Here is a 16895-nt window from a genome sequence, read left to right as displayed (position 1 = left end):
CCAAGGCTGCCCATCGCCAAAAGGTCTTAACCAGCCTATACATCAACTCAAGGTCACATTAACCCAAACGTCAAGGCTCTAGTTCATCTTATCATTTTACGAGTTGTTACATCGCCGCTCCCTATGAGCCACATGTTCCACCCGTATATGCCGCTAGAGCTCCTACCTTTATAATGCCAACTGTGGTTAATATCCCGTACGAAGTCGATCAATATGCAGAAATGGAGAAAAATGCTCGGTTGAAAGAGGATGCATCGATCAATGCCCAACTTCAGGGTCTGAGAAAGGCACTGAAAAGCTTGCAAGTCACTAGAGGAGCAGAAAGTCAGGATTATGATGACATGTGCATTCATCCAGACATTGACATGCCGGTAGGGTACAAACCACTGAAGTTTGACCTATTTGATGAAAAAGGGTGACCCTCACGCACATTTAAGGGCATATTGTGGCAAGTTAGTTAGTGTAGGGAGAAATGAGAAGTTGAGGATGAAGTTGTTCATCCGGAATTTGTCTGGAGAATCATTAACCTGGTATACCCATCAAGACCTTCGCAAATGACGTGATTGGCAGGAAATGGCTTAGGACTTCATGAATCGTTTCGGACTCAATACTGAAATTATTGTTGACAGATTCTCATTGGCCAACATACAGAAGAAGCCATCAGAGAATTTCCAGGAGTACACATGACGTTGGAGAACTGAAGCCGCAAGGGTGAAACCACCACTAGATGAGAGTGAGCTATCAAATTACTTTATTCGAGCTCAAGAAGGTGTCTACTTTGAAAAGATGATGTCAATGATGGGCCAGAAGTTCTCAAAATTGGTCAAGATGGGAGACTTTATAGAGGAGTGTGTTAAATCCAAAAAGATTCAGTCTATGGTCGCATTGCAAGCTACAAGTAGGGCTATACAATTAGGTTCCATTGGCGGCATCAAAAAGAAAAGGGAGGATGTTTCAGTTGTCACTTACCAACAAGGAGGACTGTCCCACTGATACCCCAATAATCGCCAAATCGATGTGCATACTTCATACGTCCCATACCCAATATATAATACCCAACCATACGATAATCCACCCCAAGCACCAGCATACCAAAATCCTTCAAGACCATACGTCCATGTCTAAGCACCAATCCACCAAAATAGACCAGCATATGTACCGAGACCACGTCCAAATCTTGAAGCTAGAAATGCTCGCACTTACACACCGATTGCAGAACCCTACACCCAATTGTTTGAGAGGTTGAGGACAATAGGAGTGCTGCAACTAGTAGAAGGAAAACTTCCCGATCTAATCCCTCGTAACTTCGATGGAAACAAGTGATGCGCTTACCACTCGGGAATCCAAGGACATGACACAAATTATTGTTACGGTCTGAAGAACAAAATTGAGTCTTTGATCAAGAAAGGAGTAATCAAATGCACTCCAGTGCCTCCCAATGTGAACAACAACCCCTTGCCAAACCATGAGAATCAAGAAGTCAACATGGTCACTCTAGATGAAGAATATGGGGGCCCTGACTGTCCAGACATAGATGAACTAGATGCCATGACATCTTCGGCTTAACATGTTATCACTGTTCAGCTAAGGGAATCTCTGACTATCCAAACATATCTCCCAAGAGTTGTAGTGACCTCTATAAATGCTAGAAAGCCTGAATATGACACCAAAGCAGTCCTATAGGACTATCAAGCAGACGCCAAGGGAAAAATGATCGACATTGTCGTAGCTCAAGGGATGACCAGGTCGGGAGGTGTTATGCCCAGAGGATCTAAATCAAAGAGCTCTTGGAAAAGAACAAAATCCAAAGAAGAATGTTATCGATGTTGAAGTCGCAGAATTTTGGAAGAAGATGCAGCCTAAAGACTATTCAGTTGAAGAAGACGCCAGCCCACATATCTATTTTGTCTCAGCTTATGAGTTTTGAAGCTCATAGGAATGCTTTGATAGAAGTGTTAGGCAGAGTGAACATTCAGAAAGAGACCACGAGTGAAACCTTAGCTTCAACGATTGGAATAATAGCTGAAACTAACAAGATTTCTTTCCATGATGATGAGTTGCCTACAGAAGGGGTTGGGCACAGCAAAGCGCTTCACATCGCAGTCAAATGTTGTGATAAAATTGTGACTCGAGTTCTAATTGATAGTGGTTATGGATGCAATATCTGCCCTTTCACCACTCTGAGGGATTTAGGTGTTAATATGGGAGAGATAAGGGAAAATCATGTGAAAGTTAGAGCTTTTGATGGAGCGCAAAGAAGTGTCATTGGAGCGATCTATCTCACATTGCAGGTGGGGCCGGCTGAATTCCCCATTCTATTTCACGTGATGAATGTATCATCCAACTACAACCTGTTGTTAGGAAGACCATGGGTTCACATGGCGAGAGCGGTTCCTTCCACTATTTATCAACGTGTAAAGTTTGAGTGGGGTTGCACAGAAGTTACCATCCATGGGGAGCTCAGTCACCCCATTCTTTCTGTTAATTCAATCCCAGTCACTGATGAGTTAGACGGAGCCATTTTTCAAACTTTGGAAATCATGCAAGCTATAAGGGTCAATGAGGAAGTAGAGCTAGATGATACAAAATTTTCAAGTGCAGCAAAAATGGTTGCGTCAAAGATGTTGAATTATAGGTACCAGCCAAAAAGTGAACTTGGACCAAAGTCCAATGGCATAGTTGAGCCAATCCAGCTGAAGCATCAGAGAGGCACCAACGGACTCGGATATAAGCCTTCCTTGGGAAGAGTCCACCAGGGGGCAAGCGATACAATATTTGTACCAGAAAAAGCTTTAATTCCAGATCAAGCTGGCGTTGATAACATCGTAGAAGGATTAGGTAATCTGTTCATGGCCATGGCTGGAGAAGAGGAAGAGATTAATCTTAGTAAATTGACCATTCGTGATACCGAACCCGGAGAACTCTTGCAGAACTGGACCATCAATCCATCCCTGTTTCAACCAAAGTCCTGGTAGTGTGGAAAAGTAGTCTTAATTTTAAAATTTGCATGATCAAATTAAGGCTTGAATCATGCCTAATCTTTTGTTGCTTGCCTCTTCTAACAGCTAGAATGCTTTGAAATTAAAAGTCTTTATTTAAAAAAATTCTCATTGTTTTAAATATCTATTTATTTTTACTTACCTTTTGCACTTTTCAGCACTCATATTAATAAAAATTCTCATTCAACGGTTATGACATGTAACGAATCCACCGAGCAAGGTGAAAACAACGAACAAGATCACGAAGAATACGATGAAAGCATGATGCCGGAATATCTACCACACGAGATCGAGCAGGTTGGAGGTCAGAAGAAAGCCAATATGGATGAAACAGAGGTTGTCAACTCAGGAGATGAGAAAATCATGAAGGAGACACGAGTCAGCATACATTTAAAGGCTGAAAGAAAGCAAGAGTTAATAGAATTGCTTTAGCAGTCTAGTGATGTATTTGTTTGGTCTTATAATGACATGCCAGGATTAAGCACTGATATTGTCTCTTACAAATTACCGACTGATCCCACTTGTTTACCTAGTAAGCAAAAGACAAGAAAATTCAAGCCAGATTTGAGTTTAAGGATCAAGGAAGAGGTAACTAAGCAAATTGAGGCGAACGTTGTGAGGGTTACAAATTACCCCACATGGTTAGCCAATATTGTGCCTGTGCCAAAAAAGGATGGAAAGATCAGAATATGTGTGGACTATTGAGATCTCAACAGGGCCAGTCCTAAGGATGATTTCCCTCTTCCAAATATTCATACACTCATCGATAATTGTGCAAAACATGAGTTGCAATTATTTGTCGATTGCTTTGCAGGGTATCACCAAATCCTGATGGATGAAGATGATGCAGAGAAGACAACATTTATCACTCCATGGGGAGTGTATTGCTATAGAGTAATGCTATTTGGTCTCAAAAATGTCGGTGCAACCTACATTAGGGCTATGACTACCCATTTTCACAATATGATCCACAAGAAAATTGAAGTGTACGTGGATGATGTCGTTATCAAATCCAAAAGAAGTTCAGACCACCTGGATGACTTACGAAAGTTCTTTGAGAGGTTGCGTAAGTATAATCTGAAGTTGAACCCAACAAAGTGTACATTTGGAGTACCCGCAGGAAAACTATTGGGATTCATCGTTAGCAGGAAAGGCATAGAGTTGGATCCATCGAAGATAAAGGCAATCCAAGAGCTACCTCTACCCAAGACCAGGAAGGACGTAATGAGTTCTTGGGAAGATTGAATTACATTAGTCGGTTCATAACTCAATCCACAGTGATCTGTGAACCCATATTCAAGTTACTGAAGAAGGATGCTTCCATGAAATGGACAGAAGAATGCCAAAAAGCTTTCGATAGAATCAAAGAATACTTGTCCAACCCACCAGTATTGGTCCCACCGGAGTTGGGAAAGCCTTTGTTATTGTATCTATCTATCATGGATAATACGTTTGGATGTGTATTGGGACAACATGATGAGACATATAGAAGAGAGCAAGCCATTTACTATTTGAGCAAGAAGTTTACACCATACGAGGCAAGATACAGCTTATTGGAACGAACATGTTGTACTTTAACTTGGATCGCACAAAAATTTAGGCATTACATGTCTGCATACATCACATACTTGATCTCAAAAATGGATCCACTCAAGTACATCTTTCAGAACTCGATGCCTACCTGTAAACTGGCAAAATGGCAAATTTTGTTGAGCGAGTTTGATATTGTGTACGTAACACAGAAGGCCATCAAAGGACAAGCCCTGGCTGATCACCTCACAGAAAACCTGGTGGACCAGGATTACAAGCCGCTCACAACCTATTTCCCTGATGAAGAGGTTTTGTTTGTAGGAGAAGACATATTAGAGTCGTATGATGGATGGAGAATGTTCTTTGATGGAGTATCAAACTCTATTGGAGTTGGAATAGAAGCAGTCTTAATTTCAGAAACAGGTCAGTATTACCCAATCTTAGCTAAGATTAGGTTTTACTATACCAGTAACATAGTAGAATATGAATCTTGTATTCTCGGACTCAGGATGGCCATCGACATGAACATCAAAGAACTCTTGGTGGTAGGAGATTCCGACTTATTGGTTCACTAGGTGCAAGGAGAATGCATCACTAAGAATGTCAAGATCCTGCCTTATCTGCATTGCATAAAAGAGTTGAATAGGAGATTCGCAAGGATTGAGTTCAAGCATGTCCCTCGAGCTCAAAATGAGTTTGCCAATGCTTTGGCAACATTGTCCTCGATGATTCAACATCCAGACAAGAATTACATCGACCCTATCGATTCAGAGATACATGATCAACATGCATATTGTTTTCATGTAGATGAGGAACTAGATGAAAAGCCCTTGTACTATGACATCAGAAGATTGATAGAAGCACAAGAATATCCTGAAAATGCCACAAGTAAGCAGAAACGAACTTTTAGGAGGATGGCCAACCATTACTTCCTTAACGGAGAAATCTTATATAGGAGAACTTCGGATTTAGGATTGCTGAGGTGTGTCGATGCCGCAGAAGCGACAAGGCTTTTGGAAGAAATACATGCAGGAACATGTGGACCTCACATGAATGGGTTCACTTTGGCAAAGAAGATTTTAAGAGCTGGATATTTTTGGATGACCATAGAGAGAGACAGCATCTGGTATGTGCAAAAGTGTCATCAATGTCAAGTGCATGGAGATTTTATACGGGTTCCACCAAATGAGCACAATGTGATGGGTTCCCCTTGGCCATTTGCCGCTTGGGGCATGGATGTTATTGGACCCATAGAGTCTCCCGCATCAAACATACTTCGTTTCATTCTAGTGGCTATCGATTATTTCACAAAATGGGTTGAAGCTTTGACATACAAGGCAGTGACAAAGAAGGTGGTAGAAGACTTTGTTCGGAACAACATAGTTTGTCGGTTTGGAATTCTAGAATATATCATAATAGATAATGCAGCCAACCTCAACAGCAATCTTATGAGGGAAACTTGTGAAAGGTTCAAGATTGCTCATCGAAATTCCATAGTTTACCGGGCACAGATGAATGGAGCAGTTGAGGCTGCAAATAAAAATATCAAAAAGATTTTAAGGAAAATAGTGGACGCAATGGCATGAGAATCTACCATATGCTTTACTCGGTTATCGCACTACAATCAGAACATCAACTGGGGCAACTCCTTATATATTGGTTTGTGGTTCGGAGGCAGTAATACATGCTGAGGTAGAAATACCATCTTTAAGGATTATCCAAGAGGTTGGTCTGGATGATGCAGAATGGATACGTAGCAGGCATGAACAACTGATGCTCATCGATGAAAAGAGGATTAACGCGGTTTGTCATGGACAAGTCTATCAGAACAGAATGAACAAAGCATTCAACAAGAAAGTCAAACCTTGACAGTTCACACTGGGGCAATTAGTATTGAAGAAGATCTTTCCTCACCAAGGAGAAGCCAAAGGGAAATTTGCACTAAATTGGCAAGGACCCTACATAGTTCATAGAGTACTCTCTGGAGGAGCGGTAATCTTAGCAGAAATGGACGGCAAAGTGAGTACAAAGTCAATCAATTCATACGCCATCAAGAAATACTACATCTGAAGATCTCAAGATTAGTGCTCATTTCTTGTACTTTTAAATTTTTGATGTAACAGAACTACGTCTAGACCTGACATCCCACGGTGGGGTATGTAGGCAACCCACATTGGATCGGGTCTCCCTTAGAAAACCCAAAATCATCATTTCCATGTATTTAGAACTATGATCGACCTGAATTCCGTCGGTGGGATAGGTAGGCAATCCTTGTCGGATTCGGTCCCTTGCATGTCATATTTTTCACTCTCCCCTGTTGTATTTGAACTACGTCCTGACCTGATTCCGCTTGGATACGTAGGCATCCTGAGTCAGGTCCGGTCATTGCATTTCATATTTTTCACTTTCCTTTTGTATTTGAACTACGTCCTAACCTGATTCCGCTTGGATAAGTAGGCAGCTGAGTTAGGCCCAGTCATTGCATTTCATATTTTTCACTTTCCTTTTGTATTTGAACTACGTCCTGACATGATTTCGCTTGGATACGTAGGTAGCATGAGTCAGGCTCGGTCATTACATTACACGTTTCTTACTTTTCCTTCATATTTTTCAATCTTCTATTGTAATTGAACTACGTTACGACCTAATTCCATTTGGATACGTAGGCAGCTTGAGTCAAGCTCGGTCATTGCATTACATACTTCTATTTCTCCCACTTGTATTTGAACTACGTTACAATTTGATTCCTACTTTGGGTATACGTAGGAAGCCTGAGTCAGGCTCGATCAATGCACTACATAATTTCCATTTTTTTCTTACCCTCAGGAAACACTTCCTCATAATTAGCATAACCTCATATTATGAAGAATCTCAATCATTACAGTGTCTGCAAAAGAGCTAGACAAGCTTCATGATGAGGGAAAAAGCTACAAGAAGACTATGTTGGATATAGCCAACAAAATGGAAAGCTCGATGGACTTCAAAATATGTCATAATCTAAAAACGCTGGAGAATTACTATATATATATATATATATACTTATTTTCTTAAAAAAAACAAGCTAATTCTTTTCAAAAGATTTTTCTACTCTTCCACCTACCAAGTCTCTAGGTTAAGAAACTATGTGCAGGCTAAGAAGACGTCGAAAGATTCCAGTGATGAGGTTTCAGTCCGCGAGTCGATACAAATCAACACCCCCTCCCAAACTAAAAATTTTCTTTGAACACATGAACACAAGAATCAAGAAAATAACATTAAGTCTCGGGGCATGACCGGAGGCGCCATTCAACTTCTACAATCATGAGCCAAAATACTATTTCCCTACTTTATTTCCCGGAAGTACTTCAACCTGCTTCTTATGTCTAAGAATATTTTATTTAAATTTTTTGTAGGTACACTCAAGATTCAGATCAAATGCGGAAGAAAAGAGGGCCCTCATAGGAAAATAAGATAGTTTTCTGTCAAAATAACTCCACCAACTGGAGCTTGTAATGTAACCTCATCAATAACTCTACCGATCGGAGGCTGTACATAGCAAACATCGTCGAACTCTGCCAATCGGAGACTGTATATAGCAAACATCGATCGAATTTCGCCAATCGGAGCCTGTATATAAGCAAAATAGGCAACACTCCGCCAATCGGAGACTAACATCATAGCAACGTCACCGAAGTTCCACCGATTGGGGGCATGCAAGCATAGCGACGTTGTCATATGCTAACAATAATATGTTACATTACAAGCTTTACACAGTCGGATCCAGGCTTTTATATTACAACAGCCCCGCCAAGCGGAGGTCTACATTACAAGCTTTACACAGCCGAATACAGGCTTTCACATTACAACAGCCCCGCCAGTCGAGGGCATTTACATTATAAGTTACTTTACCTACATCACATTCACAGCACAAAAAGGGGGACATCAACAATCGTTTGAACATCTACACTCTACTCTTTACATTACTATTTCAATTTATAATTTTTGAACCACAACAGGTACTTTTCACCCTTTTACATGTTTTGCAGGACGACACATTACAACGAGGAACTCCCTCTAAGCAGCAAACTAGGGCAAGTTAGTGCAAAGTCAAGCATCACTAGCTACATCAAGGATTCACTTTCGAAACTCAACTCGACTCGATTTTCAGAAGTTCAGATTTAAATTTCACTTATAACTCTTTCATGTCTCAGTTCATTGTAACTCGACATTAGAGAAGTCTTTTAAAAAATTCATCTTTCTACCATAAGTCTTCAGTAGAAATTGCTACGGAGCATTTCTCAGTCAAGTTTCTTTAGAACTATATCTCGTCCCTCTATTCGTGCTAATCTCTTCATACCTCGCTACCAAAAGATTTCAGTATTACCATAATTCAATACTGGGGCAAATTTTAATAAAATTTGCTATGTTCCTACACTCTCAAACTACATATGGCCTGATTTCTCATGAAACATGAGATATGTAGGCAACTCAAAAGCCAGAGTTTGGCCATAACTCCATAAACATTTCTTGCCAAGATTTGCTCAAGGTGTATTTTGGTGGGTCGCCTAAAATTGGATTGTGTCGGTATTTCTTTGTCCACGTCTTCTTTACTCTCTTCCATGGACAAAGATAGGGGGAAGCTGTTGACACCCAATTTTGGCTCTCCACATTTATTTAACTAAAGTTTTAATAATAATAATAATAATAATAATAATAATAATAATAATAATATATATGAAATTTTATAGGAATACGAAAATTTTTTGCTTATTTATTTTACCTAATAAATTTATTTCATAAGTGTTATTTCTTATAAAAATTAAAAATATTATATTAATACTTACTTTCTCATTTTTAAATAAGTGTCGTTCTTAAGAATTGAATCTAGTTTTTGTTCAAATATAATTTCTTTTGTCACAATAGATACTTTTCGTACATTGTTTAAAATTAGAAAGCTTAATTAATTAATGAGTTACTAATTTATATTAATTTAATTTTAAGAGTGACTAGTTTTATCAAATAAGCTAATCTTGCAAAAAACAATTATTTTTAATTTAATAAATTATGACTATTTAATAAAGAAGAAGTTATAATTTAAATGAATTTAATTTGAGCAATTTTGGCAATCCAAGTCCCCTTAAACCGGCCAATCCGTGTGTGCCACGTAGGCGAGCACATGGATTGCGCTTCTTAACTTTTAATCTCAACCCTCTATTTTAATCCAACGGCTTTAATTAATTCATCTTTTTAATATTATATATATATTATTAATCTTTTTTAACCCTTGATTTTTATTAACCGTCCGATCAAACGATCGGATGGCCGAGATCAAACCAAAGACTTTTCAACATAGACTCTTACGCTACCTATACTCTGTTTTTGCCCAAAGATCATGTTCACCATCCCCTTTCATCTTCCCCAAAGATCACCTCGAAGATCTTCCTTTTTCCAGAAATCGGACACTCCAGGATCCTCTCCATGGCCGCCCCCACGTGCTCCCCCATCCCCTTGGTCAGAAAACGGCTCTGGGCCGCCAAAAATTCCCCATCAGTCACTCAACCCTCTCAAATCGACCTGAAAAAGTTGATTTCTTCTTCCCCTTCATGATTTCTTTGTTGTTTCCTCTGAGAGTTGCGTTTCCAAGAATTCAAAATCTGAATTCTTGTATCCCAAATCGACTATGAAAGGAGGACTTCGGGTCTCAACAAAACACCCAGGAATGATCAAAAAATCACCAAGGAAAAAACATAACAAAAGCTTTCGAGTTCAAAAAAATATTTATCTCATCTTTTCTGGTCCTTCTATTTTCTGTTTTGAATTTGAGTTTCGAGGAAGTTTGAAGTTGAAATCGCTTGATGTTGAAGCTCTTGTTTGCTGCTCTACACAAGATTTAGATATGCCAACAGGTTCAAAATACAAGGTACATACATGTATATGTCATACACAAAAAGGTACAAAATTTCATATTTTTTTTAGTTTTCTCTATACGTAGCTTATTACTTGGTTACACTTCATTTTTTTTTCTCATATCTACTATCACTTTTACAAATGATACTTATTTTTTTTATAATTTATAAATTCCTACACTTTAATATACACATTATTTTACTACAGATTTGCACCCGACTACTATCTCATTTTATTTTATTTTTCTTTCACGTCTTAATCCTATATATAAATAAGACGACAAATTTTCATATCATTTAAACTCAACATTTATTTTGGATACACGTCTATCTTTTTCAACATACAAAATTGTCATACATTTTTAGTACGTTTATTTATTTATTTTTTACTATATGATAAACATACTACTATTAAATTTAATTTAGAGACGTATATATGTCGTACCTTGTATTTTACTCTTTTTCTTAAACTAACAAAATTTACTTATCATTGATTTTAAAGCAAACGAATGAACAAATTTTCCTAATTATTTTTCCTAAATTGAGTATAAGGACTATCTTCGGATAGGCTCTGAGAGATGCTTAATACCTTCCCCTCAAGTAACCAAAACTCTCACTCAGATCTCACTGGTTTCGCAGATTAAAACAGAGTTTACATTCACATATTTAAAAAATGGTTTTCCTAATATTTTCCTTAAAATTTAGGTGGTGACTCTAAAACAAAGAATAATTTTTTTTCAAAAATCAGAGTGGCAATCATATTATGTTGTGAACTGTTTCGGCTAGTTCGAAATAGTGGTGCGACAAAGGCGACTTGAAGATATCAACACAGATCAGTGTTCCAAAACTGACATTTTTTGTGTGGATGCAGGGTCTAATAAGATCATCAAAGATGCTATATTTATCAACCAACTAATTCAAGAGAACATATCGGCAAATATCTGATAGTGAGTGTAACATCTCTTCTTGACCAAAGAGGATGACATTCATAGTCAAAGTCTTTGCATCTTCAAATTGCCAAGAAGGTCATCATATTCAAATTGCCGAGAAGGTCATCATATCCAAATTATCGAGAGGGACATCATATCCAAATTGTCGAGAGGGCCATCATATTCAAATTGCCAAGAGGGCCATTTATATTCAAACCGCCAAGAGGGCCATTCATATTCAAACCGCCGAGAGGGCCACTCATATTTAAAATGCCAAGAGGGACATTCATATTCAAACTGTCGAGAGGGCCATTCATATTTAAATCGTCGAGAGGGCCATCATATTCAAACCGCTAAGAGGGCTATTCATATTCAAACCACCAAAAGGGTAATTCATATTTAAACCACCAAGAGGGTCATTCATATTCAAATAACCAAAAGGGCCATCATATTCAAATCGCCGAGAGGGCCATCATATTCAAACCGCCACGAGGGTCATTCATATTCAAACTGCCTAGAGGGCCATCATATTCAAACTGCCGAGAGGGTTATTCATAATCAAATGCTAAGAGATCCATTGCATATTTAAATTGCCAAGAGGGCCATCATATTCAAATTGCCAAGAAGGCCATCATATTCAAACCGCCAAGAGGGCCATTCATATTCAAACCGCCGAGAGGGCCATCATATTCAAAACCTCCAAAAGGGCCATTCATATTCAAACCGTCGAGATGGCCATTCATATTTGAATTGCCAAGAGGGTCATTGCATAACAAAACGTCGAGAGGGCCATTGCATATTCAACTGTCGAGAGGGTCATTTCATATTCAGACCATCAAGAGAACCATCAACATATTACATCAATCTATTTCACTGCTATGATATCAAAAATAGAGTACATTAAAGAATTATATTGAAAATATGAGATACAAGCTTTATTTGCTTTGTGTCAAACTCAAAAAAGCCGTCGTTAAATATTCAAAGAGAGCAATTGAGGGTGAAAATGGTAAAATGCACTCTCTCCATTTGAATTATATTTTACTATAATGAGTTTTATCTCAGTCTTTGTCGAGAGCATCCAAGAGGATGAATTCACAAACCAAACCACAGGTGCGGATGACATCAAAAGGAATGCAGCACAACGTGAAACTTTTTCTTAGCAGCGAACTGGGACGTAGTCCGAAGAGGAGTATCAAACTCTTAGGATGCGACCTGAGGAGTGACTTCCATCATTATCAAATCACACCCCTATCAAAAGGCATGTGGGCATTTCTTTGGGTTTATCAGTTCCAATTTCGCATCTGGAAAACTTTCCACTCTCACTGGAGGCAACTTTCCAATTTGAGTGACAATGCACTAAGAGTTTTGAAAATTATGTCTGTGTAAGTTCTTGCTTATGGATGTGAAGATCTCCACATTCATGGCCAAGAGGTTGCAAGCCTCTTTTTCATAATTCGATTTATTTGTCACTCTTCTAGAACCGAAGGTTATCTAGCATAATAAATTTCCTTTTCAACCGATCGAGTCGAAATACAAACAACCTAATTCCTAAGGTCTAAGGATATGTAGGCGGGCTCAATGTTGAAAATTCAGCTATATTCTGACATCCTCTCTCAAATCTTATTCTTGAGCATTTCGGTCTCTTCATAATTCGATATCGGGATAGCTTCGAATTCTTTCATAATGGTGCGTCAAATCAAGCGTATCAAACTACAAGTGGCCTGAATTCTCATATAGCCTGAGATATGTGGGAAACCCAATTCCAGGGTTCGGTCATAATTCCTAAAGTCCATACCAAAACCCCTTTCAGAAAGGATGAAGATATGGTCGGTCAAAATTGGATTCATCAATTTCATTTGCCTCGAATTTCTTTCATAAATCCAAGTCAACCAAGGGACAACTGTTGACACCCAATTTTGACCCTCCACAATATAAATTAATCATCGAGATCCTTCAATTTCAAACGATTTAAAATAATTAGTTTTATAAAATTTCAACAAAATAAATAAATAATATAATATAATATAATATAGTTTGCAAGTCACTTTAAATAGTTTTTCATTTTTATAATGTTTAAATAATATATATGTTCTATATAATGATATATAATTAGTATATTTTATAAATATTCAAAAATCATCTTAAAAAGATTTTATTTTTAAATATTTTATTGAATTAGTTAGTTTAAAACTATGGCTAAAATTTTAAATTATCTAGTTTATAGTTAAATTAATTATTTTATTTTGTTAAGATTAAGAAACTCGTAAATTAATTATATTAATTCTTAACTAAGCTTGGTTGTGTTTTTAAAATTCCAATTGACTATAATTTAGATTCATATGGTCAAACCTTAAATTCGATTTCCAATCACAATTTAGTTTTATCCTAAACCCACTTCTTTAAGACCAAGTTTTAGGCCTGTTGGTATCCAGTAGCCCATTACTTCCTCTTTATCCAAACACATCAGCTCAGTCAGCAAATACTAATAATCAGCCCAACACTAATACAATTCCAATTCAATACCCATTTTTCTCTATTCCCAGCCCAACCCATCAATAAACATACAACAGCAACACCAAATACCCAGTGTACAACAGTAGTGCCAAACGACTCTTGCGCATGTTTCTTCTTCACACTGCCAAACCCAGAAAAACCAGCAAACAATAGTCATACCCGACCCCACCCCTGCATCCTCTTTGCAAAAAAGTCAAAGAAAGAAACCCAGAATCGCACGTTTTTTCTTCTTTGCGAAGAAATCAGTACGTAACCTATCTGTAAATCCATAACCATAGCAACCTAATCCATCAAGTCGTTGTTCCCTTTTCCCCATTTTCAGGGTTCTTCAAATCTCTTTCACTGTTGGTCTTGGAAAGGACGAAAGAAAATTCAATTTTTTTTTTGAATTTTTCCAATGGATTTCCCCCCTAAATCACTCCATTTTTCCCTATAAATAACCCTCTACACTTAAGTGAATGGGGAGAGGTTTTTGAGTTTAGTTCTAAAGCAATAGTCATTATACACTCGAGAGATCTGGTATATTTGATTCTCTGATCTTAAATTTTTTTTAAAAAAGGTTCAGATTCTGCCCAAAGGTCCTCGTTTTGTTGCTGGTATTCGATTTGTGTAGGGGAAAAATAGCTACCCTCCAAGCTAGTCATAGTCCTAATCGCTGCCCGGAGAAAGCTAACGCTCCTCTTTCGATAGCGTTATCTTCATCTCTTTCCTATTTCGATGTGATGTTTCTGATAACGGATGATCTTGATTTTGTGGTTGTTTATTATTAAATACTAGTTGTTTGGTGATATTAATGTGATATGTATGTTCTTGGACGATTTTGCGGCTTTGTCTTACTGTCGAGCTAAAGATTTTTTGCCATTCTGAGCTTAGTTTGTGTCACGATCCAAGCCTAGGGCCTAGACGTGACCGGTGAATGGGGAACCCGAAGGAACCCNATGATTATATCATTTAATTTGAATTAATAGTTTGCTATTATATACAATTTTCCCTTAACTAAAGTCATTAGCATTAACGTCTGCTATTTCATTTTAACACATCAACAAATTCTGTTTTTCTAAAATAGACACTCTAAATTTAATATTTTTAATTTCAAAAATATTACGCCGCTTTAAAAATCACCTTATCTATATCACTTATTAAAATAAAAGGTCTCACATAATACATAAATAAGATCGAAGAAGTATAATGACATAAAACTCACTCCATAATATATAAAAAATTCATGCGTGCATAACAACATTACAAAAGATAGACTTTTATAGGTGTCAACAATTAATAGATATTTCTAGACTCATACTTCATAAAAGAGATGCAAAAAGACATGGAAGATAGACGCTTAAACATTTAAGTTATATTATTTTCAACAACCCTAACTTATTACTCATTCGGATGAAGTAATAGAAAAGCTTATTAAAGTAGTAGTTACAATAGAGAGAAGTAATGAAAACACTCCTAAATTTGATGACGTGAATTATTAGTTTCTTCCCTGAATTATTAACAACTTTATACCCATCTATTTGATTAATTGAACTTAAATACATTTCTGATCTTGCCACGTGGGTGAAAAACACCAAGAATTTAGGGGTGTTTCGATACTTTTCTCGGCTTTTTATTAAGAGTCTCACGCTCGTACAAGAGTTTGAGACCACTTGCTATGCTATGTGGCTGATCGGAGTGTATTTAATTTGAGTTAGCCAAATAGATGGATTCTTTTAAGACTGTCAATAATTCAAAAATGAAACTAGTAATTCACGTCAAATAGTTCAGGTGTGTTTCCAATACTTCTTGTTTATAAGTATCAAAGTTCAAGGCCACTCCCTTGAAGCTTCAACTTGGTAATCTTGTCAAGTTGCTCTTCCATTTCAGGTGTCATGTGATTCTTCCAATCCCCAACAACTCCTTTTCTGAAATATGCACTATTGTGGATATAAGAGAAGATTGATCCACTCTTATTAACCTCCAAATTCTTAAGTCTCTCCAAGCTACACTTGTTCAAAACTATCTCCAAATCCTCTTCATTACCAAAAGACTTTCCAAGAAACAAGGCTATTTTTGCCACCTCTTTCTTAGGGTCTATCTTCAAGTCTTCATACTTTAAGAATAATATTTTTTGAGGCTTTTTTTTACTTTCTTCCCAATATTCAAGAACATGTTCAAAAAATGGTCCATACAGATGAACCCCTTTGCAAAAGTACTCCACAACTTCTTCTAAAGAAAAGAGATCTTCTAAACGCTTACGATTATTGAAGAAATGCCACATAGAAATTATGGTATCTTTAGGATTTCTTGTTATGTATATAATCTTGCAATTATCCGAATTTTTGATTGAGTCTGGCAAAACTCTATAAGGTAAATGAGTGTGAAATAATCTTGGAGAGGGCATGGTGTATAGATCATGAGTTGGAGTTTTTAAATAATAATTCATGGCCTCTATTGTTGGAACATGGAAATGAGGATTATCTTTAACTAAAAGGTCTTCTTCTTCCTCTTTATTACCTTGCATGATGGATACACATATGGCCTTGAGCCATGTTGAACCTGTAAGACAAACATCGGACATTAGAATGAAAATATATAAATATTGCCCTTTTGTTTTACTTATATACTATTTCTTAATATTTTAGTATTTTAGACGAAGAAAAGTTCATATGACTTGTAATAACGCATGTTGAAGTTTGTATTAGTAATTTTTATTATTTATTTAATAGTTAATTTTATGAGATAAATATTTTCATTAATGCAAATATATATTTATATTTGGGTAGGTATTTGTATTTAAATTAAAGTATTATATATGTCACAAATGTATTATCAAGTTAACAAGATCTTCTAACTTCAAAGTATATTATTTTAAAATGTTCTGAGTTTTTCTAAAAAAAAAACTCACAACAAATATGGAAATATGTGAATATATAAAATGTATTTGTTCTCTTCACATGTTCATAAGACATCTAAACAATTTAATGTGGAATACACATGCAAAGCACATCTGGTTAGATAACAAAAAAAAAATACAGATCAATTATTGTCTATAA

At 36.9% G+C, this 16895-nt stretch overlaps 1 protein-coding gene across 1 annotated transcript; it reads right to left on the bottom strand.

Annotated features, from left to right (window-relative positions):
• Positions 1-15635: 15635 nt before the first annotated feature.
• On the bottom strand, positions 15636-16420 carry LOC125842708 (cytosolic sulfotransferase 5-like). The gene has a single exon (XM_049522037.1). The coding sequence runs from the start codon at positions 16418-16420 to the stop codon at positions 15659-15661; it is 762 nt and encodes a 253-aa protein (XP_049377994.1). The 3' UTR covers positions 15636-15658.
• Positions 16421-16895: the final 475 nt, after the last annotated feature.

The sequence above is a fragment of the Solanum stenotomum genome, chromosome 10 (genome assembly GCF_019186545.1).
Source record: "Solanum stenotomum isolate F172 chromosome 10, ASM1918654v1, whole genome shotgun sequence".
Classification (NCBI taxonomy): Eukaryota; Viridiplantae; Streptophyta; class Magnoliopsida; order Solanales; family Solanaceae; genus Solanum; species Solanum stenotomum.
The sequence above is the reverse complement of the archived record's forward strand: the minus strand, read 5'-3'. Positions and strand labels throughout refer to the sequence as shown.

Bases quoted from the DNA above. Each gene is read 5' to 3' on its own strand.
- LOC125842708 (XM_049522037.1), bottom strand. From the start codon at position 16,420: ATGTCCGATGTTTGTCTTACAGGTTCAACATGGCTCAAGGCCATATGT.